At 30.3% G+C, this 23463-nt stretch overlaps 3 protein-coding genes across 3 annotated transcripts; 1 reads left to right on the top strand and 2 right to left on the bottom strand.

Moving 5' to 3' along the window:
* The first annotated feature begins 476 nt into the window (after window positions 1–476).
* LOC105634013 (eugenol synthase 1) lies at window positions 477–2670 on the top strand. Its single transcript, XM_012216748.3, is given in 7 exon segments — window positions 477–481; window positions 807–990; window positions 1144–1278; window positions 1366–1594; window positions 1884–1891; window positions 1893–2088; window positions 2191–2670. Coding segments are annotated over 7 exon segments (957 nt in total). The 3' UTR covers window positions 2391–2670.
* A 2745-nt stretch (window positions 2671–5415) lies between these two features.
* Window positions 5416–7838, bottom strand: LOC105634012 (F-box protein At5g46170). Its single transcript, XM_012216747.4, has 2 exons — window positions 6186–7838; window positions 5416–5830 (listed from the first exon to the last, which is right to left on the bottom strand). Exon 1 carries the CDS (start codon window positions 7492–7494, stop codon window positions 6205–6207), a length of 1290 nt encoding a protein of 429 aa, XP_012072137.1. The 5' UTR covers window positions 7495–7838; the 3' UTR covers window positions 5416–5830; window positions 6186–6204.
* Window positions 7839–16077: 8239 nt separating this feature from the next.
* On the bottom strand, window positions 16078–22209 carry DELTA-OAT (ornithine-delta-aminotransferase). Its single transcript, NM_001319922.1, has 10 exons — window positions 22061–22209; window positions 21815–21923; window positions 21422–21652; window positions 20498–20657; window positions 20244–20299; window positions 19561–19713; window positions 18380–18477; window positions 18128–18208; window positions 17145–17378; window positions 16078–16231 (listed from the first exon to the last, which is right to left on the bottom strand). Exons 1-10 carry the CDS (start codon window positions 22207–22209, stop codon window positions 16078–16080), a joined length of 1425 nt encoding a protein of 474 aa, NP_001306851.1.
* Window positions 22210–23463: the final 1254 nt, after the last annotated feature.

The raw sequence follows: 23463 nt of genomic DNA, 5'->3' as shown, positions 1-23463 counted from the left end.
ATATCTTCACATCAACTTGTATCTATAAAATCTGCACCCTCAAAACATTTATCTTAATTTCTTTGATTTTGGGGTTGGAGTGACCCGCACAGGGTAATGGAGAATCTTGGCTTGCAACTTGCAACTGCTATGTCTTTTCTCTATTTTCTCTTTTAATCTTTCTCCAAGGAATGGAAATCTTGGAATCCGCTTGCTTTTGAAATAACCAGGGAATTTAGATGCTCTATCGAGCGGTTTGATATATTTTAAATTTGGGATGTCTTTGGTAATTGTATTTATTTTGAAAAAATAGATGTACTACTCCTAATCAATTCAGACATTAATCTCAGGAATTCCATTTCTATTCCCTTAAGTTTTTAGCAGAAAAACTAAATCTTTTAGCTGAGTTATTAGTAAACTTTCTAACGAGCGTTTATGTATCATATGTAAAGGCTCACACTCTGTATAAAATGTGTAATTATTATACAGAAAAAAGTATGAGGTATGAATTGATAAAATTAAAAAAATTGATTGAAGTTGTAAAAAATTATCAAAATTGGGACTGTTTTTTTCTCTTTTATCACATGGCCTTACCGATATTGTACAAAGTGACGGAAAGTTGGCTTATAGTGGTATAGTAACCAAGTTGCGAATACTTGGCAGGAATCACGTGCTGCAGCAAAACAACAAGAATCGGCTTATTTGCATCACTCCATGACTGAGCCCACTCCAATTACTTTATTCTTGCTTCTATAAATAATATGAAATGATGAAGCAAATATAAACGGAAACGGTGTAGAAGAAGAGCAAAGATAATAACAATGGAGAAAAAGCTTAAGCAAGATTCTGATATTCGGAGGAACTGGTTACATAGGCAAGTACATGGTGAAAGCAAGTGTGTCATTAGGCCATAAAACCTACGTCTATACTCGTCCCATTACCTCACAGTCTCCTCCTTCCAAGTTACAAATCCACAGTCACTTTCAATCAATGGGTGTCACCATAGTTCCTGTATACTTCCTTTCTCTCTCTTCACTTACAAACACACCTGCCTATGTATATATATGAAATAAAATGAACTCATTGTTATTTTTATCTCCTAACATCAATTTATTTTGGCTGTAATAACACTTCAGAACTTTGCATTAATAATATATTTGGCAGGGAGAATTGGACCAGCACGACAAAATTGTAGCTTTACTTAAGCAAGTAGATGTAGTTATCTCTGCATTAGCTTATCCTCAAGTTCTTGACCAACTCAAAATCGTAGATGCCATCAAGGTTGCTGGTAAGATAAAGGTATATATTAATTGTTTTTGTTTTTGTTCAAGTTCTTGTGAGATTCTTTAAAAGAATCTTTGATTGGTATGTGTATTTATGTTGCAGAGGTTTTTTCCGTCCGATTTTGGGATCGAAGAGGATAGAGTGAGTCCATTGCCGCCATTTGAAGCTTTTCTTGAGAAGAAGAGAGAGATTCGAAGAGCCACTGAAGTTGCTGGGATTCCTTACACTTTTGTGTCCGCGAATTGCTTTGGTGCATACTTTGTCAATTACTTGCTTCGTCCATATGAGCATAGAATGGATATTTCTGTCTATGGTAGCGGTGAAGCTGAAGGTACGTCCCCTCCTCAACCACCTATAATAAAAATAGAATAAAGTTTGCTTAGACCCGGTCCATAGGTTTACATATGGACCAAATTAACTACGGTAGGGATTTTTTTGAAAATTATTCCTGCTCTGTATTTTTTTTTTTTAACTGGTTTGATCTATAAGTGGCCTTATGACTGGATAAAGGAAAGTTATTGTCGTAAAATTATGCTAATAAATTGATCCACTTTTTTTTTTTTTTTTTTAAATGAAATTTTATGTCATGCATGCACTAAAATCCTTCTATGGTAATTCAGCTGTACTAAAACTACGAGGAAGATATAGCAGTTTATACCATAAAAGCAGCAGACGATCCAAGAACGCTTAATCGAGTTATAATTTACAGGCCAAACAAGAATATTATATCTCAGCTTGAACTAATCTCTCTCTGGGAGAAGAAAACTGGTCAGATTTTTAATAGGGTTCATATCCCCGAAAAACACATTGTGGAGCTATCTGAGAGTAAGTTCTTGAAATAAAGAAATTACATTTCAAGAATTATTTGTTTTCTTTTTGGGGAACTTGAAATTAATTTTTGTCCGTAATATTGTATAATTAATGCAGCCCTACCACATCCACAGAATATTCCTGTGGCCATACTTCATAGCCTGTTTGTAAAGGGTGATCTGATGGGCTATGAACTGGATAAAGATGATCTTGAGGCTTCAATGCTTTATCCAGAAGTTGCATACACTACAATTGATCAGCTTCTTGATCTTTTTCTTACTAATCCTCCAGAGCCTGCATCTGCTGCATTTGATTGATATGATCCGTCTAAGGTTTCAAAGCCAGTCTTTCAACTTATTAATAGACATCATATAAATTGAAGTAATTATAGATACAAGCCGACTGTGTTGATTTATGTAATAACAGTAATAATGTTACGGTCAACTGGGTTAGGAGATTAGCGAACAAAGTCGTGCTTTAGTTAACGTATCTTGTTCGTATGCTGATGTTGATCTTTGGTTTGAGCTTCCTTCTCATATTGAAGCTCTTCTTGTTCTAGATTCTAATAATGAATGGAAAATTATTCTCTCTTCAAAATATATATATATATATATATATATATATATATATATATATATATATATATATATATATATATATATATATATATATATATATATATATATATATGTACAAGCTATAATAGTTATTTTGTTTAACTATTACCAGTCGTTAATGATATATATCATCTTTTATATATAATGTATTAGTTTCTTACTTATTATTATTATTTTATTTGACATGTACAACAATCTCACAATTAGACTGCTCTTAAATCCTGGATTAATTTGAGAAATAATAAGATGATTAGATAATTATAAATGTTTTTCTTTCACTGCAATAACTTTCAATAGAAAAAGAGAGAGATATAAATCTAAGAATTTCTTCCTCTAGTTTGTTACCTGAGAAATCGATTGCTTGACATCCTTCCATGACAGGATTGTTAGCATCTGGTGCTAAATTATCAATTATATTTTCTGTTTTTATAGTTATCTTTTTTTTTTTTTTTTTTTTAAGAGGTTATTATAGTTATCTACTCATCTTATTATTTCTCAAATTAATCCAGAAAATGTGAAAATCTGAAAATCAACAATTCAGTCGTTCAAGGATGTCCAATTGATGATTTCCCTTAGATTCTTATTTAGACTTTTCCATTTTTAAAGATTCGGAAAAAAAAAATTCTTTACAATTATATTTGAATTAATTCTAATTACTTACTGGCTGTTACTAATTATTTCTAATTATTTCTAAGATTTGGAAAAAAAAAATGTTTTATAATTATACAAAAGAATATATAGGCCCAGAATAAGGCCTTATTAACCTGGTCCCAATAAAACAAAACCCAGAATATTAAGCCCATTCTAAGTAGGCTATTTTAGGCCCTAAAAGATTAGCATGTGAAGTGGATATGTAATTTCTAAGAGTAAACTTCGTTACGAAACCATGTCCCACAATTTCCCTTTTTACTTTTTCTTTATTTTAGGCTCCAAAGAACCCATCAAAAGGACTTTTATTTTAGACCTTTGAATCTAAGAAAATAATTCCAAAACCCATTAAATCAATAATCTAATAAAGTAATAATTGGATATCTATTTTATAAAATCAAAAGTAAAAAAATTTAAATCCAGCATTTCATTTAAGAACTTCCAATGTAGTAGAGAAAATAAGAACAAAAAAGCTGAAGAAGAAAAAAAAAAAAAAAAAAAAAAAAAAGCAACACGTGTTTGAAAGAGACACCTCATGGTAGAAAAGAGAGAGCTAGTGCATGCTTCCATTTTTATCGGCCTTTTCAGAGGAAATTAGTGCATAAAAATTGCGTTGCCTCTTTTTGAAAAGCACTTTACAAAGTAATTTTCCGTTCTTGTAGAGCCAGCAGAGGTTAATTTTGGTCCCTTGCAGTAGGAGGCATTATATGTTTCTTTTCAATTGTCATATTATCTGAGTAATATATAAAAAAATTGAAGGGCAATATGGTCATTTGACCCCAACAAAAAAGAAAAAAAAAAAAAGGATAATAATTAACATCCACCTTACATTCTGTGGCTGAAAAAGGAGAACAAATCACTTGAAATGCTTGTATAAAGAACATGAGGTGGAGAGAGTGGAAGAAACAATCATATAAAAATAATTAATTTCGCAAATTAACATGTTTGCTTCAAGAATTGCAATTTATTAGTACATTTTTTTTTTTTTTTAAATTATAACTTCCACTACTAAACCTCCTTCCTCTCACAGTCACAACCATTGCCTGCCAATAAATAAACATGTGGGGCTCTATTTTACCATATCTGTTCCTCATATAATTCTCCACTATGCTCTTTAAATGGGAAAAAATAATTCTAATTATTATAAAATAAAAATAAAATTAATTACATGCAAAGCCAACTGTGACATCTCCAATTATGAAGGTGATTACATTTTCAATCATATTTGGTGGTATGATTATAATTATCATAGCACAAAGTCAAAAGGGTTTTCTTCACGTGAACTGTATCGAGCTAAAGATCTATCATGTGATCAGCAGATAAAGGTAGAGGAAGAACCAGCTAATAAATGGTGGCCAATGGAAATTTATAACTTTCTTCTTATTTTTAGTAGAATTTGATAATACATTGAAATGGCATCTTCTTCTTATTAAGTTTTGGTAGATAAAAATTTTTTGAAGAAATATTTTATATTTATCGAGTATAATTATTTTACAAATGGGAATGACAGATAGCCATCATTCCATCATTCCGTTCATGAAAATTGGGCACATAATAATGCAATTATGCAGTGCTTGGGGCCCTGAAAGCTACGGATCAGAAAAGGAAAACAAAGGGTAAATCGCCCCTCTGGTGTTTCATGGCTAATATTAAAAATGCAACTTGTTGAGCTGAATAATGTAAAGTGAGAATGCCGTACCATTTTTCATTTGTGTTTTTTTTATAGAAATAATATAGAAGAAAACAAAAAGCACTTTGTTTGTAGATGTAGCCAAGGCATTCTTCTGCTGATTAAATATGCAACCGCTTTGCTGCTAATAATGCTAAAGCGATTTTGATCATTCATTAACTAGCAATATAGTTTTGTATTGTGTTATTTGGAGACCCAAATATTGCCAGATTCGCTATCTTCGAGCTTCAAAATGATTACAGTACAATCATCAATTCCCTCATCTGAAGACTAAAATGCAAGTTGCCAATAAAACACTCCTTAGGTGCAATACAGCTTTATGTGAAAAAGAAGTACAGAGGCCAACTAGAATTAATTTAGGGGGAGAGAGAGAGAAGAGGCTCAGGGTTAATCCGAACTGGATTTTCTCAATGTATGTCAAATGTGTAATATAAGCACAACATATTCATACCTATAATTTTTCACATACAGAGATTATAGATTAAAGTAAAATGACTACAAACTCAAAGCTCTTACAACATTTATCTAGTTGCATGCGTGCACCCTTACAAGCATATGCCTCAATAAAAACAAGCAGATGCATTTTCATTTTCATGATTAGTTTATGCGTCGAACTATTGCAAACTTGCATTGCGTGATCGACTAAGGATGGCCGTTGGCAGTGGCAATCCCTCACAAGATTTAGGCTCCATGAGACGGTGAACCCACTTCAGGCAAAGTGAAAAGCAAAATTGGTTTCGAATCTCCATTCTACTAGAAAGAACTTGCACATTCACCTTCCCCAAAACCATCCGCGCTTTCCCTGAAAAGTCCATAAATTATCAAACCAAAAGCAATTGCTTTAATTTAAGTAATGAAATACATCTGTATTACAATTACACAATAGCAATCCAACTAATATCATGTAGAGCAGTGCAGTCCAGCAAAGAACATCTTAACATTGACTTGTAACACTTCATAAGAGTATTGTCACCAGAGGTAATGGATTTCCAAATTCTTCATTCAGGAAGATCATTCATTGCCGATTGGCATAAAAATATAATTATAAAGCAATTAGCATGCACTAGATTGCAAATGACAGCATAGGTAAATACTCTAGCTATATAAAAATCCATTAAAACTCTTACAAAGCATAATTACAGATTCTAAAATATTACCTCAGCGCCATTGATATGTTCAGAATGAGTTCATCTCCAGGCAGTAAGTCCTCCTTTTCACTAGCATCTTAGCAGCAGTACCATAAGGCTCCTCAAATGCTGTTGAAACCCAAGAAGAATCAGAGACTTCCTTCTTGGTAGTAGACTGTTCGCTAGGTCTAATTGCAACCAGAGTTGCCCCTTTTAACACAATCCCATCAGGCAATTCCAAGTGGGGTGCATACCAAAGCCGCATATTCAGTGCAGGCACAAGCGTCCTCTTTGATGCAGAAGAAGCTGATAAAGGCTTCACCCTTAACTCCTCTAACTGTTCCCTATTCATACACAGCACTCCTTGCCCATCGGCATCAGTAAGCACCAAGCTATCAAGAGTCTTGTGCTCTGCAATTATTGGTTGAAGCAAATAATGCCTTGCAGATGCAGCAATCAAGGAGCTAATTGTCCACACTACCCTCAACTTTAAACCACCATTGGTGTAAAACGACTCGGGTATGCTTCCATTATCATCACCAACACTATTAACATTAGCAACAGCATTGCTGTTATTATTAATATTCCCGCAAGCAACATCAGCTCCATTTTCTTGCAAAAGAGAGAAACTTTTGCCATGGCCATTGTTGATTACCGACGCAGCACCGAGAATAACACAATTATCAAGGGTAGATCCAAAATCAGCTCTCCATTTCAAAAGAACCCCATCGTCAATCCCTAATTCCCCACTCGGCAATTCGATCCGCAAAAACCTAATTTCGTTAAAATTCTTGAGAACCTGAGTAGGGGAATGATGGGTAACACCGCCCTGATCCATTTCCCCATCATCCTCGTTGCCAACAAAAAGGGAAGAAGAAGACGACGCTGCAGAAGTCGAAGAGAAGGAAGAAGAAGAATAAGAAGAAGATGATGAAAAAAGGCTATTCCGCGAAGAATAAGAATTTAGCATCTCTCTTCTGGGTCCAAGCAGCTGACCCAGAGCCTGGAATGGCTTAACGATGCCACCAAACACCAACCGAAAAAGAGAAGAGAACCCGGAAGACGAACCAGAAGAGCGAGATTTCTCAGAGGAAGAGGAAGGCGAGCTGTCGTCATCAGAAATGACGCAATCGACACGTACTACAACGTTGTCTACTTGTGGAACAAGAGAGTGGAAACGGCGAGACACCACGCAGCACCGGCCAAGCGCTTTAACATCTCCAATTTTGTTAAATACGAGGAGCAGAAGCGAATCTGGTAAGCGGTCGAAGTGATCGATTGAGAGAGACTCTGGTTCTGGGTAGATTCTGGAGGTCGGATCTGAGCGAAAAGAAGTCATCTTTAACGACTCAAGGAGGTGATTAGAAAAAGAAGAATTAGAGAGATCTGGGATTTACAGGGAAGAAGTTAGTAGGAAGAAGAAACAAAGTTAGATCTCAACCAACGAGATAAGGCCAAATCAATGGAAGGAAAGAATTCTAGCTGCAAAAATAGGCAGGTCTGTGAACAAAGAAAGAGATGGAGAGAAGGAAAGAGGAGGAGAAAGGGAAAGAGAAGAGAAGGGGAATGGTCGGAGGAGATAGATCCACGGTTTTGTCTTTACAGAGAGATGAGAGAGACGATGTTGACATATCATAAATCACAGAGAAAGCATATTATTGTGCGCGTAAAGAGAAAAAGATGCGTGTGTGTATGTGAGAGAGAGAGAGTGAGAGATCGACAGAGAATTTTATTTTCGGATTTTATATGCTAATAAAATTTATTTAAACCTTTAATTTATTTTATTTAAGAGAGTGCATTTTACTTTTTTTTTTTTTTCATTTTAAAAGAAAAATCATAAAGTATTTAACAATAATATAGGTATTGCTATTATTGTCTATTGACATTAAAGTAATGCATTTACCTTTCAGCTGAAAATGATAATATTTTAATGCTATGTTTTAATTATAATTTTTAATTTTTTTTATTAGTTTGGTCCAAGAAATAATTCAAATTCAATAAACACATAACACACTTAACATAAGATAAAATAGTCTCCATAAATTTCTCATATATAGACAATTATTAACTAAATAGAGTATTTAAAAATATTATATGCATACCCAATAGCTATTATCAAAATTAACATTATATTATAATAGTTTCATCCCCTCCAAACACATTTCAAGGTAATCGCATAACAATTAGAAAAATTATCAAGTAACTCCAACTTGAAAAAAATTGTTATAATTGATTAAATTATTCATTTGTCAATTATCTAAATATCAGTAGAGATACTAAAAGACAAATGTAAAGTTAAAAAAAAAAAAACCAAAACTTTCTTAATATTCTAAAATGATAAATGAAATGAAAAATAATTTAAAAGATATTTTTAACTGATACCTAACCGTTTAAATTAAAATAACAAAAAAATATTAAATATTTAATTAAATGAATTTGGTGAAAGAAATAATAGATATGATTATAAAAAAATTTAATTAATATTTTTAAAATCTTTTGTTTTTTTTTTTTTTTGAATACTGAGATAAGGGGAATTTAAACTTGGACTAGGCATCTACATATATATATATATATATATATATATATAATTTAAACTTGGACTAGGCATCTACATATATATATATATATATATATACACTTACGGTGGGGTGCACCTTGATATATAATCTTTGTAAAATTTAAAACATTGAAATATTTAACATTAGATAAAAAGCTCTCAAAAGGCTACCAATTCGTTTGGAACGAATTAATTTATAGAATTCATTTGAAAATTCAAAATACTGTGTTTAGAATGGAAAAAATATAGAATTCTACTAATTAAATTATATGAAATTAGATATGTATAATCCAAATTCTACTAAAATTGATGAAATTTGTAAATAAATTTCACAAAATTAACTATTGAAATGTTTATCGATAAAATTACCCCTACTATAAACTCAACTATTTTTACTTTTTTTTTCCTTTTTCGTTTTTGTTTATTTTTCTTTGGAAAATTTCAAACTATAACAATGTTATTTTTTTTTATCCAATAATGATGTTTTTTTTATTTTTATTTTTTTCTTTTTTTTTTTTTTTTGAAAAATTTCAAACTAGTAATGACATTTTTTTTAAGTTTAGTAATAACGTTAGTTATTATTACTGTGATACTATAAAAACCAAGTATCATCAATTGTTTTCAAATGTAATTAAAAACAATAATAATATTCTTAATATTTTTTTAGTTTTCAAATTAATTACTTAAATCAATAAAATTTTTTACATCATTTAAAAATAATTATTATGGTGAATGTTATTGCTTATGTAATTAATTAATTAGCGTGAAATATTAGTGTACTTATTTATATGAAATTTATTATTTATATTTTAATAAAAAATGGCAAGTTATTATATTATACATAATAAATATAATTGGTGTTTGTTATTCATTTAAGAATTTATTACAAATATAATTTTGTGGAATTCAATTGAATTCCTTATTTTAAATTGTAGCATACCAAATATGATAAACTCATTTGCAAATGAATTCTACAATCATGATTCATTTGTTTCAAACATGCTCTAAAAGCTAATTGTCCAACGATACCTAAGACTTTAAAATACTTTTGGTTAATTACATTTTAAAACCATTCTGTTCACTTATAAATTAAAAAAAAAAAAAAAAAAAAAAAGAGAGAGACAAAGGGGAATAAAAAAATATATTTCAATTTGGTAATAAAATGAGCAGTAAAGTATATTTTAAGGCGATATTTAATTTAATCGAGTTTTAATTTTAAAGTAATGAAGCTATTAGAGTATGGGTGGTAGACAGTAGACACCATAGACAGGTAGGGCAACAACTTGTGATTCTGCTTTGATTATGGTGGGCCATGGCCCTCAACCGCTACTCGATTTGCCTGCTCCGGGGCGTGTGATGGATCGACCGAACCGAACCCAATATGAATCAAGGCCCATTTATATGGTTCATATAAAGAATATTTTCCTTGACAAAAGTAAATTGGTAATAAATTTTTAAGTAATTTGTAAATGTCGTTTAATCAGTTTCTCCAATTACTAAAATTTTAATAATATCAATCAAGATTTAAGAGTTTATTAGATAAAATATGTGAAAATAATTATTTTCATCAATTAAACACTTTTATATTAAAAAAATTTTGAAAATCAACTAGCATTTGTAAGTTCAACCTCATGATCAATACTTGAAAATAGATCAAATTCAATTATTCTTCTCTAGTTATTAAAAATATAAATTGTTTAAATTCATGTGTTGTCAATTTAATTAATTATTTTGGAATTAATCATAAGTGTCGTATGCTTTAAGTTGAAATTTGTTCGTCTCCTATACTTTAGGAATGAGCTGATTATGAATGACGTAATTTGAAATTATCCACACAATTTCTTAATAGACATTAAAACAAAGCTATTAGATGACGTAAATCATAAATGTTTTGTTCATGGGTCACACAAATCAGGTTAGTTAATTAGTCCAAATTGATGAAAGGGTGATAAATTCAATTATAATCACTCCATTCATTTTTAAGATTCTAGTTGAATCCTGGTTTACTCAGTTTATTTTCAAAAAATAATTTATATTAAAAATATTTTGACATTGGAGATACACAAAAAAATTAATTAACGGAAAATATTTATCTGAACTGATAGAAAATTAAATTGTAATTAAAAAAAACTTATATTAACAGGATCTAAGTGGAAAAAACGTAGGACATCATGCAGTAGTGAATTAGGTTTAATCAGATCTAATCTAAGAAATCAATAAAAATACACTTAAATTATAATAAATAAATAAAAGCAACCTCACGCTGTGGCATGTGTTCTTGATTTGTATCTTTTTAAGGTTGGACGCAAAGGAGTAACTATAAAGAAGAGAAGTATTAATGTACAATCTGATATTATTTCCGTACATCATGAAAGTACAGATACAAAGGATTAATTTACCTATGCTTTTTTTATGCTTACATTAAAATTTTGGTCAACTATATTCACATGATTAATTTTAATTAGCAAGTTTTGGTAATCTTTTCTTTTCCTATAATCTCTCCCAACCACATACATAAATGATTATTAATTTTTTTGGTTCAATAATCACTTTCCTAATCAACCTTTTTCGATTCAAATTTAATATAAAATCATGTCTTTTCTAATTGCGTTGCTAATTACTAAATCAATCAAATTATTGGTCAGTTCTTCTTATCCTTAATTTATTTTTAATATTAGAAATGAAATTGTTCTAAACAAAATTTTATTTATGATTTAGTTCACAACAAACAATGAAAGAGTTTATTTATTTCAGTGGAAAAAAAAATACTATTTTAATTTTAAAGATCTTAGTTACATATGGATTTGAAGTTCACTTAAAAAAAGTTGAAAAAAAAAAAAGAGGTAGGACTTAAAAAAAAATTATAATTTATAAGATATTATTTGTACTATATATATTAATAATAATAATTAATATGGTGCCATTTGGCATAGGTTTAATCAACTTGTATATGTGTATATGTAATGGTTGTCATTGTCCCCTTTTCTTTTTGAAAGGTACACGTAGACATAGTGACTTGGTCCTTCACATCCAATAAGAAGCTTAAATATTTGAGAAAAAAAAAAAAAATTTATGAGTAATGACAATAAATATAATTATCTTAAATTTGGTAAATGTGGGTCCCACTTAAATTATAATTGTCCACTCCCGTGATTACACAGTGAATGATGTTAATGTTTTAGTACGTGCTTAACATTAATGATCGATGATGTTGGGATTCAACTATATACTACCACTACATCACCTTAAATTATAAAATTACTATTATACACTTTAATTTGTAAAATTAAATTGATACACATTTATTAAATTGTTAAAAATAATAAAAATCATTATTCTAAAAAATTATGTTAATCACATATTATATCATTATTTTATATTAAAAAATAAAAATTCTAAAAATTATTATTATTAGGTGAATAAAAATATGTGCAAATTGATAGGTACAGTAGGTTTCCGGTTTCCCACGACAAATTTAATATGACACATAATCTAAGGATAAATTTATGTATTTATTTAATTATATTTTCTTATTTAGATTGGGATAATATTTAGATAAAACTCTCTCAATAACGAAGAATGAAAGTTTTGAATCTTTGATGTTGTCTACTTTTAAAAATATTATTTTTCTCAAACATGCATTACACGTTATTTGCACTTATTGATTTTTAAACATCGCAAGTAAATATAATTTAATTTTATATATAATTTATTATTTTTTTATTATAAAGCATAATATTATTAACATACTTATAATAATAAAATATTATTATATTTTAATAATTAAATTTTCATGAAAATAAAATTACTTATCAATCAATTTAAATTCTTTATAACCATTTAAGTTTAATTAACTTAACTTTTTTGCATATAGTATAATACAATAAATGGCCTATATTACTAAAATATGAGAAACCAATATTAATTATTATAATAATTAATATATTAGTCATTATAAAATTAAATTCTTTAAAGGCATCATATTCTTACCATATTTATTATATACCTTATTTAGTCTTCATCAAATAATATTATCATATAATATTTTATTACCATATATATATATTCATATTTAATATATACATTATATACCTTATTTAATATTATATTATATGATTTCGGTTTCAAGACTACTAATTGTAAAAAAGATGCAATCAAATAGTATTATTATATTATATATATATTTTATATAGTATATAATATAATTTCTTATTTTATCCAATACAATTTAGTTTTAAATATATATAGAAAATTAATATGAACAATCAAAATTAAATTATTTTTATATTTTCAATTAATCAAATAAAAATTTTTTTAATGATATTTCTATCAATTCATAAACTTACTATATATTTTTTAGCAATCCTAATATTCCCTCCACCCATTCCCATTTTTATATATATCATAGATTATTAAATATTTTTTTAAATTGCAAAAAGAATAATTTCCATTAAATAATTGAATTAGACTATTTTCATTTGAATGAGACGACTTAGTTAATTAGTGAAACCTAATAATGCAACAGCAAAGACATTGTCATAAATGTTATATTCATTTCCCAAAAAAAAAAAAAAAAAAAAAAAAGAAACAGAAATACTTGTATCATAAGGAATGAGAGGACAAAGACAGCTGGTTCAAAGAGTATAATCAGAAATGGTCGTTTCTTTCTCACTTTTCTTCTAAGATTCCACTAAGTTTAAGGTTTAAGCAAACATAATCACTTTTAATTATTTTAAGAAAGAGCTACTTTCCTTCATTTGAATTTGATGAAATGCACATACAAACAGATCACTTTACTGCAAATTACTTTTTTTTCCGATGTTAACAGGAGAAACAGAGTAGGCTAACTTCCATAACTTTAGAGTTTTTGGTCATTATGAGGACTAAATTAAAATACCATTTAGTAGTTAAACTTGGTCTAACTAACTTTACAACCTTTAGATTGTTACTGGTTAAGAAACTTGCTCTGAAAACACTGGAATTTTCCAGGTTTCCAACTTCTGACATTGTAAGTAAAGTTCATACACATATTTCTACATTCGAGTTCAAGAAAAATATTTAGATAAAACAGTTATAAATTTTAATTTTTAATGGATCGTATTCTTATGGACTCAGTATATATATACTTTTCAAACATTAATAAAAAAAGGATGTTAATAGAATTTTTAGTTATGTATTTTTAATATTGCTGTGTAAATAGTTGATTACTGAACTAATAATTGGCTGGCAAGAAAGATATGGACCAACCAATACTTGAAATGCTCAGCCACAAATAGGATTTTACAAGCTTTTGAGCAAATGAATTCCATGAAATAATTTTAACTGGGGTCACAAGTTGTTTATTTATCCTCTATATCTCAAATCCACCGACTACAACATCTTCAACCACCATGAAAGGATGTCTAGCCACATTCCTTATTTAATAGGTTTTGGTACTATATATTATTTTTTTGGCATTTACATAATACATGATAAATTGGCTATTTCGCACTCTCAGCAGGACAAAATTATACTAATTACACACTCATATACGTTTAAAAACTGTTATATTTATATCGAGATCAAAGCTTAAGTATAATGTATTACGAGGTCAGATTATTATTAATTTGAGTATCTTCCTTATAGTGTAGAAAATTAGTGATTTTAATTAATATAGTTTTCTTTTTCGAAATTTCTTGAGTATCATCAGAAGTGGTAGAGCCTAAACAATATTTAACTTTGTATTTAATTTTGTATTAAATACAAAGTTGCAAGTTCTTACAATATTATGATCATTCATATATAACAGCTAAGCCTTTTGCAATAAACAATAATGATATCCAGCTAAGGTGCAAACAAACACACTTCTAAAATAGAATTTGTAGGGCACATGATCCATTATAATAAGGTGAGGCTGCTAACAAGGGCTCCCTCTCATGGGTTAACATGATCCGTCTGCAAGTATATCAAATAATTAAGAAGAAGAAGCTGTTTCTTGCTATATAATTACATAACCACCAAAAGTTTTTCCATTATTGTGTCTCTAACATGTCTCCCTCCACCAAAATCTTCAAAAAAAAAAATCATACCCTTTAATTATTCTGGTGTATACAATTAATATACGTGACCTTATTTATACTTATACCACAAGACAAGGATAAAAAATAATAAAGAACAAAGCTATGGAGTGTGTCTAATTCAACAAGAAGAAGGAACAAAAAGAAAAGTGATATAGAACTTTAACTTGCTAGCATTTCAAATGAAACCTGAAAAATCAGTTAAATGTTTATCCATAAATTATTAATCTCTATTTAAAACTAAAATGGCACCACCAGACAAGAATATATAAATTAAGCAGCTTCCATAAAGAATACATGTGACGCCTGTGTGAGAAGCTCAGAAGAGAGAGAACACTATTAATATGAAGCCCTGTACTTGTTTACAGGAATGAGTTTGCAAACTCATGCGTATGCAAGCTCATGTATAAGCACATGTACACTCCTCTCTTCTACGTTGGTGTGTGCATATATATATAGAGAAAAATTATAATTTTGTATCAGATAGGATTCTATCCTAACTGAGAAAGAAATTTAATGTACCTGAATCCCATGTTTTGCCCATCTCCTATTTCCACGTGCAACTGGACAGGTATTTGATTCCGAGCCATGCTGCACTTAAACCGATACAAGAGAGCAACAAACTTTGGGGAAAAATGCTTTCTCCCTTTGTCTAACATGCACAGATACAGACAGTGTATAAAACCTAAATAAGAACAAAGTCATATAAAAGTTGAAAGATCACATTTTATGGGGCCAGGGCCATCTCATCACCTAATCTGGCAAATCAGCTTTGAAGTGAAATGACTTGCTTTAAATTATGTTGCAAAAATATTGAGGATAAATTGCAACTCATCAGATTTTTTCTGTGAATTTCAGATAACTGTTGGTAGCAAATTATGAAATTCAGTACTCAGGAATGAAGCTTATTGGTTGCATATTGGGTACTATGGTTGGACATCTTCCATTCCAATATCACCGTCCATATTTCGTTGAGTACAAAAGAATGTTTTGGGAAAAAAAAAAAAATAAATAAGGAATGGAACATTTAAAAAAGTAGGTCAAACAGAGAAATATTCTACTTCTATTATTCTTGCACAGTATAAATCGCTTGAATGATGAACAGTAGAAAGTGAAAACCATCATTCAGATTGAGATGAGAATCTCAGTTGCATAATTTTTATAAAAGAGGACTAGAAATGAGCTTATAAATTTCAGAGAATCTATATGCTGGTATAGTATCGGAGATAAAAATCCAGTGTCATCGCCTTGAAACATGCAAGTTGTAGTTTATAAGTCTTAGCCTGAAAGAACTAGTTATTTATACATCTTAATCTGAAGAACCATACAAATTTCGCCCACAGTGATCACATGCTGCAGAAGCAGCTGGGGAAGCCTTCTCTGGTTTGGTTTTCTGCATGCTTGGTAAATCAAGTTCCAACACTTCACGCAGAGCCTTCGTGCCTTCTCGGAGCTCCTCCAAACTGAAAACAACACAGTTATTTATCAAGTCATATACTTGTACCATAAGAAACAATTCTAGTTAGCAAACAATGGAAGATGGATATTAAATATTAGATTAAAAATTTTAAGAGAGAGAAGTGGATTGGTCCAATTAAGATATTATACAAAACTACATAAATCTAGAAGATATTGACTCAAGAGTTTGTACTAGAACATATATGTCTAATGTCTTAGTTTTCACAGCATAATGAATTTCTCATCAACTTCCAAGTAAAGGCATCCTATTGTCATTAAATAAAAGGGAACAAAATGCCTATCTGAAAGTGAATCTGCTCAGAGCTCAGTGTAAGCTACTGTTACAAGACAACATTTGCAAGAATTCTTCGACTGAAAATGCAAGAGATATCATCCAAAAGAAAAATGGATAAAGCCACCAAAAACCAAACAGAAGAACAAGGATTACGAAAAAAATCTACTCCTCACAGAAAAGATGCTCAAGGCTTTCAATATATCGTCATGCAGTGATAAGTTGTTATGCAAAAATGTTGTCTATTATTTCTTTGCACATGATATATCTTCAGCCTACCTATCAATTAGTGTCATATTGAACTAGAGGAAAGAATTCGGATGGCCTAGTACAACATTACAAGGTAAACCAACTTAAACAATGCTATTGGTTGATGGCCCAAGCATTTATCAATTATCAGTATGGGGTTTGAATAGGTCCCAACTATCCTACTTTAAGGCCTACAAATGGTTATCATTCATCCTGGGGAATGCAAAAACTTCTCGATTGACCAATATCAATGATTTCATTTATTCCTTTATTTCATTGCACCAAAAGGTATCATCAGATCAGATTAAGTTCATAAAGAGAAATTTAAAGTTTTCAGTGCCACAATTTTCATTCAACACTTATCAATGCTTCCTTACCTCATGGAGAGTGGAGGTGTTAACCGGACAATGGTGTTATGTGTGGGTTTAGCGAGAATTCCTCTGTCCTTCAACTTCAGACAAATTTCATATGCAGAAACTGGGGACAAAGTCTTGCTGTTGAACTCCACAGCATTAAACAAACCTCTTCCTCGAACTTCCTTAATGTAGTCTGGAAACTGTTGCTGAACCTTAAATAGCTGATTCCTGAGTTCCTCCCCTAAATGGGAAGACCTAAAAAATTGAAGAAATTCAGTATCATGGATGAATTCTTCAAAAAGAGAAAAACTTAAAACAAGGAGAAAAGAAAATGGATAAAAATACTCCTTCCATACCATAATTTTTGTCATGGTTTGAATTGCACATAAATTAAGAAAATTTAGTTAATATAGTTAAAACTATAATTTTTGCATTGTTTTATCCTAATATACTTTTACATTAATCCATTACATTTAATTGGTACATATTAATAATGTCATATAGTTGTTTGACAATCATATATATTGACAAAAAAGCATATTAAATAAGGGAAAATAATAAACTTTAAATATTATTCACTTCTAAAAATAGGAAAAGGACAAAAATTTAGAATGGATGGAAAAGGAAAGTAGGATAAGAATTATGGAATGGAGGGGGTAAATGTTTTTATGCTTAAGTGAGGTTTATAAGAAAGGTTCTCAAGCAAATTTCATTTAAATGGATTTCAAATTTGAATTCAAAACATCAAAACAAATGAAAGAGATCCTCATGCGAAGAATGTCTTTTGCTTCCCAAGAAGGGATGTCTTATGAGTTGAACTTTGATTAACAACTCTATTAAGTCTTCTTATTAATAAATCAGATCTTAGTAAATTAATGGAGTTTGTTCAACTTCTGTATCTCTCAATTTCCGATGATTTAGATGACAAAAAAGCAACATTTTATCAAGTATTAATTATTAAATTTCCAGAAGATATCTTGATAATGTATTATATGGATATATACCTTTCAGCAAGCTGCTCATCTTTAATGACATCAAGTGAGGCAACAGCAACTGCACTGGCCAAAGGATTTCCCCCAAATGTGCTGAGGATAATAATAACAGAGCCATTATAAGCAGTAACCCAGTAATAACACAATGAAGATTGTAGACACTAGCTAAGAGAGATCTCAGAACAGAAAGCTATAGATATCTAGGAAAGTAAATAATATACATGCTAATATACACATAGAAACAACCAGATAGAATAGACAAACCTTCCATGCTCTCCAGGTTGAATGCAAAGCATCACATCTTTGTCTGCGAGCACTGCACTTACAGGTATTACTCCACCACCCAATGCTTTCCCTAGTATCTGAGCAGAAAAACCATAGAAAGAGTTATTTCACTTATGGAAGCATATAAGACAAATTTGTAAAATAATATTAATTCACTCAATTAGGTTTAGCATGCGTAAGAATCAGTCAATTTCTAACCTAGAAAGCTTAGTTAATTCGCCAAAAAATAAATAAAGAAAATCATTATAAAGGTCGATAATCGACAAAGGATGGTTATTGCTCTTATAATTAGCAAAATCAATCCCTTGCAGCTCACAAACTGGAGTGGATTTGACCAACATATATGCTTGTAGCATTAACTCTCTGTTTACTTCAAATTCCAGAAATTTTCGTTTAAACAAGGGAAATGATAAACTGTAGCTGCAATAGTGGGTTCATTTCTGAAGATGTAACTTCAAAGTGTAATAGATTTAGGCCTAACTTTTCTTCGTCAAGTTAAGATAATATCAAGTTTATAATTGTGCTGCATTTCCGAAGGCAAGAAAACACAAATGCAGGTAAACATATTATATATATATATATATATATATATATATGTGAAAGAGTATAGATATTGAAAGTCCAAATGAGACTATCATTCATTTACTTCAAGCAAATCCAATAAAAGTTCATAACCAAGCATTCTATTACAGGACGAATAGTTTGGTTTATGGAAAGTCAAAGATGTATATAAAAGCATATTCTTAACAGACTTCATCCTAGGACAGAATTTGGATCTAACATATCCTTCTAGGAATGGCCACTGCATCTCAATCCTCAGGAGATGAACCCAAGCATTTTTACATATTGTGAAACCAAATTATAGCCAGCATTACAATAATCAGTTTCAATTCAACTTGCTACATTTCTGCTGCTTATAGTACCATATTTCCTCAATACATGCTATATGTGCTGCTTCAGAACCTAACTACAGAATTTAGAAAAAAAAGGAAACCGGCTGGTGAACCAATTTTTATGGAATTATAAATAATCTACAATTCAGGCAAACATTTTTTCACTAAATGTTAAAGAGGCAGCATGTTCATCTGAACTAATTTTGAAAGGAATGTCTTCACTACAGCAGGAAACCCATCAAAACAAAAGAAGAAAAAGAGAGTTACCACTACATCAGGGCGAACTTGTTCCCAATCGCAAGCCAGCATTTTTCCTGTCCGTGCTAAGCCAGTTTGAATTTCATCAGCAATCATCAGAACATTATATTTTGAGCAAAGATCTCTGACAGCTTGTAGGTAACCATCAGGGGGAATTATAACCTATCATACAAAGAGAAAGTAAGCATTTAAAATAGTTCACAAGTAAACAGAGAGGTGGGAATGATTAAAGGGAACAAGGAAATGGAAGAATTAGCTCCTCCAAGAGAACAATAAACAAAAAGAAAACTCGTTCTCTGCTGAACAAGGAATGTGAGCTTTGACATAAATTGCATACGTTATATTATCAGCACATACATTGAACACGCTCAACAAGAAGCAGATTCTGCATTCCTACTTTACTATAAATTCCCTAACATTGTGAATTTAAACATGAATATTACATTCTTAATTTAGTTTATTGAAAGGAAAATAGAAAATGATTGAAGCAACCACGTTGCTCTATTTCGTAAACATTCCACATCAGAGTTAAGTATACTGCTACAGGACTTACAAATAAACAACAGAACAATTATTCACTTCTCATTTGAAACTAAATTCATGTACTTAGGCAAAGATCTAGATAGACAGGCCAAAGATTTGTACTTCAAATCTTATAACAATTTTTCAATCCAAAACCAGAAAACACATACCCCTGCCTCTCCTTGGATAGGTTCAAAAAGAAATCCAGCTATTTGGTCTCCTCTTTCTGCAAGCATAAATCATTTAAAACATTTTTTCATATCCCTCTCGCACAATAGAGCTAAAAACTATACAGATAAATCACAATGGTTCATAAAATGAAATATAAATTATAATGATCCATGAAGTGAAATGCTTTACCAAAACATCGATACCATGCAAATGGAATAAGGATCATGACTATTAAAACCTTTGGTATTCAAACCTTTAAAAATTTTCTCAAGGGCAACTTCATCACCAAAATCAACCTTAAGATGGCCAGGCAACAATGGCCCAAACCCCCGAGTTGCCTCATTGTCACAGCTCATAGAGATGACAGCTAATGTACGGCCATGGAAGCAGCCACAACAAGAGACAATAATGGCCTGCATAAACCAAACTTCAATTAAGAACAATTTTTGCAATAATAAACTAAAAAGCAAAAAGAAGTAATATTTGAGGTTTGAAAAATGACAAGTTATAAACTAAATGTTAGTTGTTAAAATGAGTATAATATATAATACTGCAACCTTAAATTGTGAAACCCAAATTTCTTGATCAGCATCATTAAAAAAAGAAAAAAGAAAAAAGAAAGAAAGAAAGAAAGAAAGCAAAAGACAATTACTTTATATTATCAGCAGAACACTTTATATAACAACTTCAGATTTTAAGACAAATAAATGCTTGGAATACAGAGTAAAAAACAAAAATTTTACAAAGAATCAAAGGCAATGGATGCTATAAAATCATTTATAACATGAATTTCAATAATAATAATAATAATAATAATATAATCGGCAAAGAATTGATATAGAAAAATTAAAAACAAAATATTTATGTTTTTGATGATCATTGGTAGATTTATCGGCATTATAACAAGTCCCAATTACTTTTAAATTTTAATCACAAGCAAAAATTCAAAGAGGCAGTATGGCATGTTAAACAAAATTTTCTTTTGCTTGCCTTATCTCTCCATTGCCAAAGTTCACTTGATTGACTAACATTCTTGAATCTTCATGAACTGGCATAACGGCATACCAAGAACTATCTTTGCACATAAATTGATTAGAATAGAAGAATTTCACATAGTTTTACATAATAGCCATTAACCACAGCAGGTATTAATACACACAAGCTGCTCGTATTTTACCTCATCCTTAGGAATTTTCTTCTTCTCATATCCCCATTTCCTAGCCAACTTCAGAGCTGTTTCCACACCCTCAGCACCAGTGTTCATCGGCAGCACCATATCATAGCCTAACATGCTTGTCAAACGCTCTGCAAATATTGGAAATTTATCATTATAGAAGGCTCTAGAGCTGAGAGTAAGCTTTTCTGCCTGCTCTTGCAATGCTTTCATTATCTTTGGATGGCAATGTCCCTGTAAAAAGGAAGCTATAAATTTAAATCCAAATCCATCTTAAACAAAGAAAAGCCTTCATAAGCAAAAGAAAAAAGTGCTGCTTCTGTACACGAACAATTATCTATATAATTGATTGGAGATTAAACCCATTAAGAAAGTATAAAAAATATCATTAATTACCTGATTAACTGCAGAGTAAGCTGAAAGAAAATCAAGATACTTGTTGCCTTCAGGATCCCAAATAGAAGAACCCTTCGCTTGAGAGAATACAACAGGAACTGGATGGTAACTACATTACATCGACAAGACCAACAAATTACACCAAAAAAACAAATCTACACATCAATTGGAATGTTATGATCATAGAAAACAACATGAATTCTAATAAAATGAAAAGAAACAGAGAAAAAGAGAGGATTTTTTTACTTGTGAGCGCTGAATTCATATTCCAAGCCGATGAGTTGTTGAGAAGAGGAAGGAGAGGCACCTTCAGGAAGAGCGCCATAAGTCCTTCTAGTTTCTCTGCAAACTCTGCTCAATAAACACTGGATTGGTTTCTTAGCTGATGCAGACATTGATACAAATGAAAATTTGAAAATTTTTAAGATAAAGTAGTTATTAGCAAAAGTGGTTATCAGTTGTGTTATTGTTCTCTTCTCCGTCAATAATTTATATTATCTCTCCAATGGCTTTTTATGAAGGAATGATGTTAAGGATAAACAACTACTACTAGTTCATTAGTCGGAATTTTCTTTTTAAAAATCAATTAAATAATTTTTATTAATTTTTCTATAAAATTAATATAACAAAACTTTAAATTCACATTTTGCATTTTTTTTATTTATCGATGGACAATAATAATAATAATAATAATATTATTATTATAAGTCATTCTTTAATTTACCCAATTAATGAAAATTCTTTGGATAATTATTCACTTTTTATATTAATAAAAAAATAAATTGATTCGTAATTTTTTACTTCTACTTTCTTTGATGATTATTGAATTTCTTTAAATATATGAAAAGTTCTATTTAATGCAAAGTCAGGTTGATCGGATCAGTGACATTTAAATATAAAATAGTATAAGAAAAAATAAATAAAAAATAAAAAATAAAAAAACAAAGAAGAGAGTGTTTTGTATAGTAGGTGTTTACGTTTTCCTAAGATTTGACGTCATATTGCGGCGATACACCTCCCAAAGCACATATTATCGTAATCACTCGCTTCCCAATTATATACCAGTTTCCAAAGCCACCTATCACCGTCGTGCTTCTCTTTTATTTCCTTTTTATTTTATATTATTTATTTAAAGAAAATATATACTACCACTAAACCAAATTCTGCAGTAAATATCAAGTGGATATTCGACTCGATGCATATTTGCTTTTCTTTCTTTTTCTTCTTCTCTTTTATTGAATGACATATTGCTTAACAGTTGTTATCTAGGTAGAGTATGATTCAGCTGTTGATTTGCTTCATTCCCATGCAATCTTTAAATAAGGTAATTTTTGAAACGTTTCTAATAAGACAAGCATCACCTCACAATTACTATTTGAAGTAGTGTTTTGTTCCTCCAATGAATCTCTCTTTCACAATACAAATTCATCCAACAGAATATTACGCGACTTAGAAATATATGCAATTTGTAAATTATAGCGTCTTCTACGTCGGATATCCACTTTGCTTCCCAAACCAAAATTGGGTTTTTCCTTTTTGTAATGCACTTGCTAGCAAGGCCTATCATAGGCCGTGTCGTTTCATATGCACAGCTGATTTCAGTACCTTTTCTTTATGCAAATAGATGCAAATGGGCAAATATCAATTTG

Source organism: Jatropha curcas, chromosome 11 (assembly GCF_041381405.1).
Source record: "Jatropha curcas cultivar XTBG-Jc1 chromosome 11, XTBG_Jcur_1.0, whole genome shotgun sequence".
NCBI classification, from domain to species: domain Eukaryota; kingdom Viridiplantae; phylum Streptophyta; class Magnoliopsida; order Malpighiales; family Euphorbiaceae; genus Jatropha; species Jatropha curcas.
This window is presented reverse-complemented; position numbering and strand designations above follow the sequence as displayed.

What these genes read in the sequence shown, in the direction of transcription:
- LOC105634012 (XM_012216747.4), bottom strand. Translation starts at nt 7,494, where the DNA reads ATGACTTCTTTTCGCTCAGATCCGACCTCCAGAATCTACCCAGAACCA.
- DELTA-OAT (NM_001319922.1), bottom strand. Translation starts at nt 22,209, where the DNA reads ATGTCTGCATCAGCTAAGAAACCAATCCAGTGTTTATTGAGCAGAGTT. An exon ending in CCTTGAGAAAATTTTTAAAG is followed by an intron (nt 20,300 to 20,497) that starts GTTTGAATACCA and finishes TTATGCTTGCAG; the next exon opens with AAAGAGGAGACCAAATAGCT. An exon ending in CTATCCAAGGAGAGGCAGGG is followed by an intron (nt 19,714 to 20,243) that starts GTATGTGTTTTC and finishes TTTGTATGATAG; the next exon opens with GTTATAATTCCCCCTGATGG.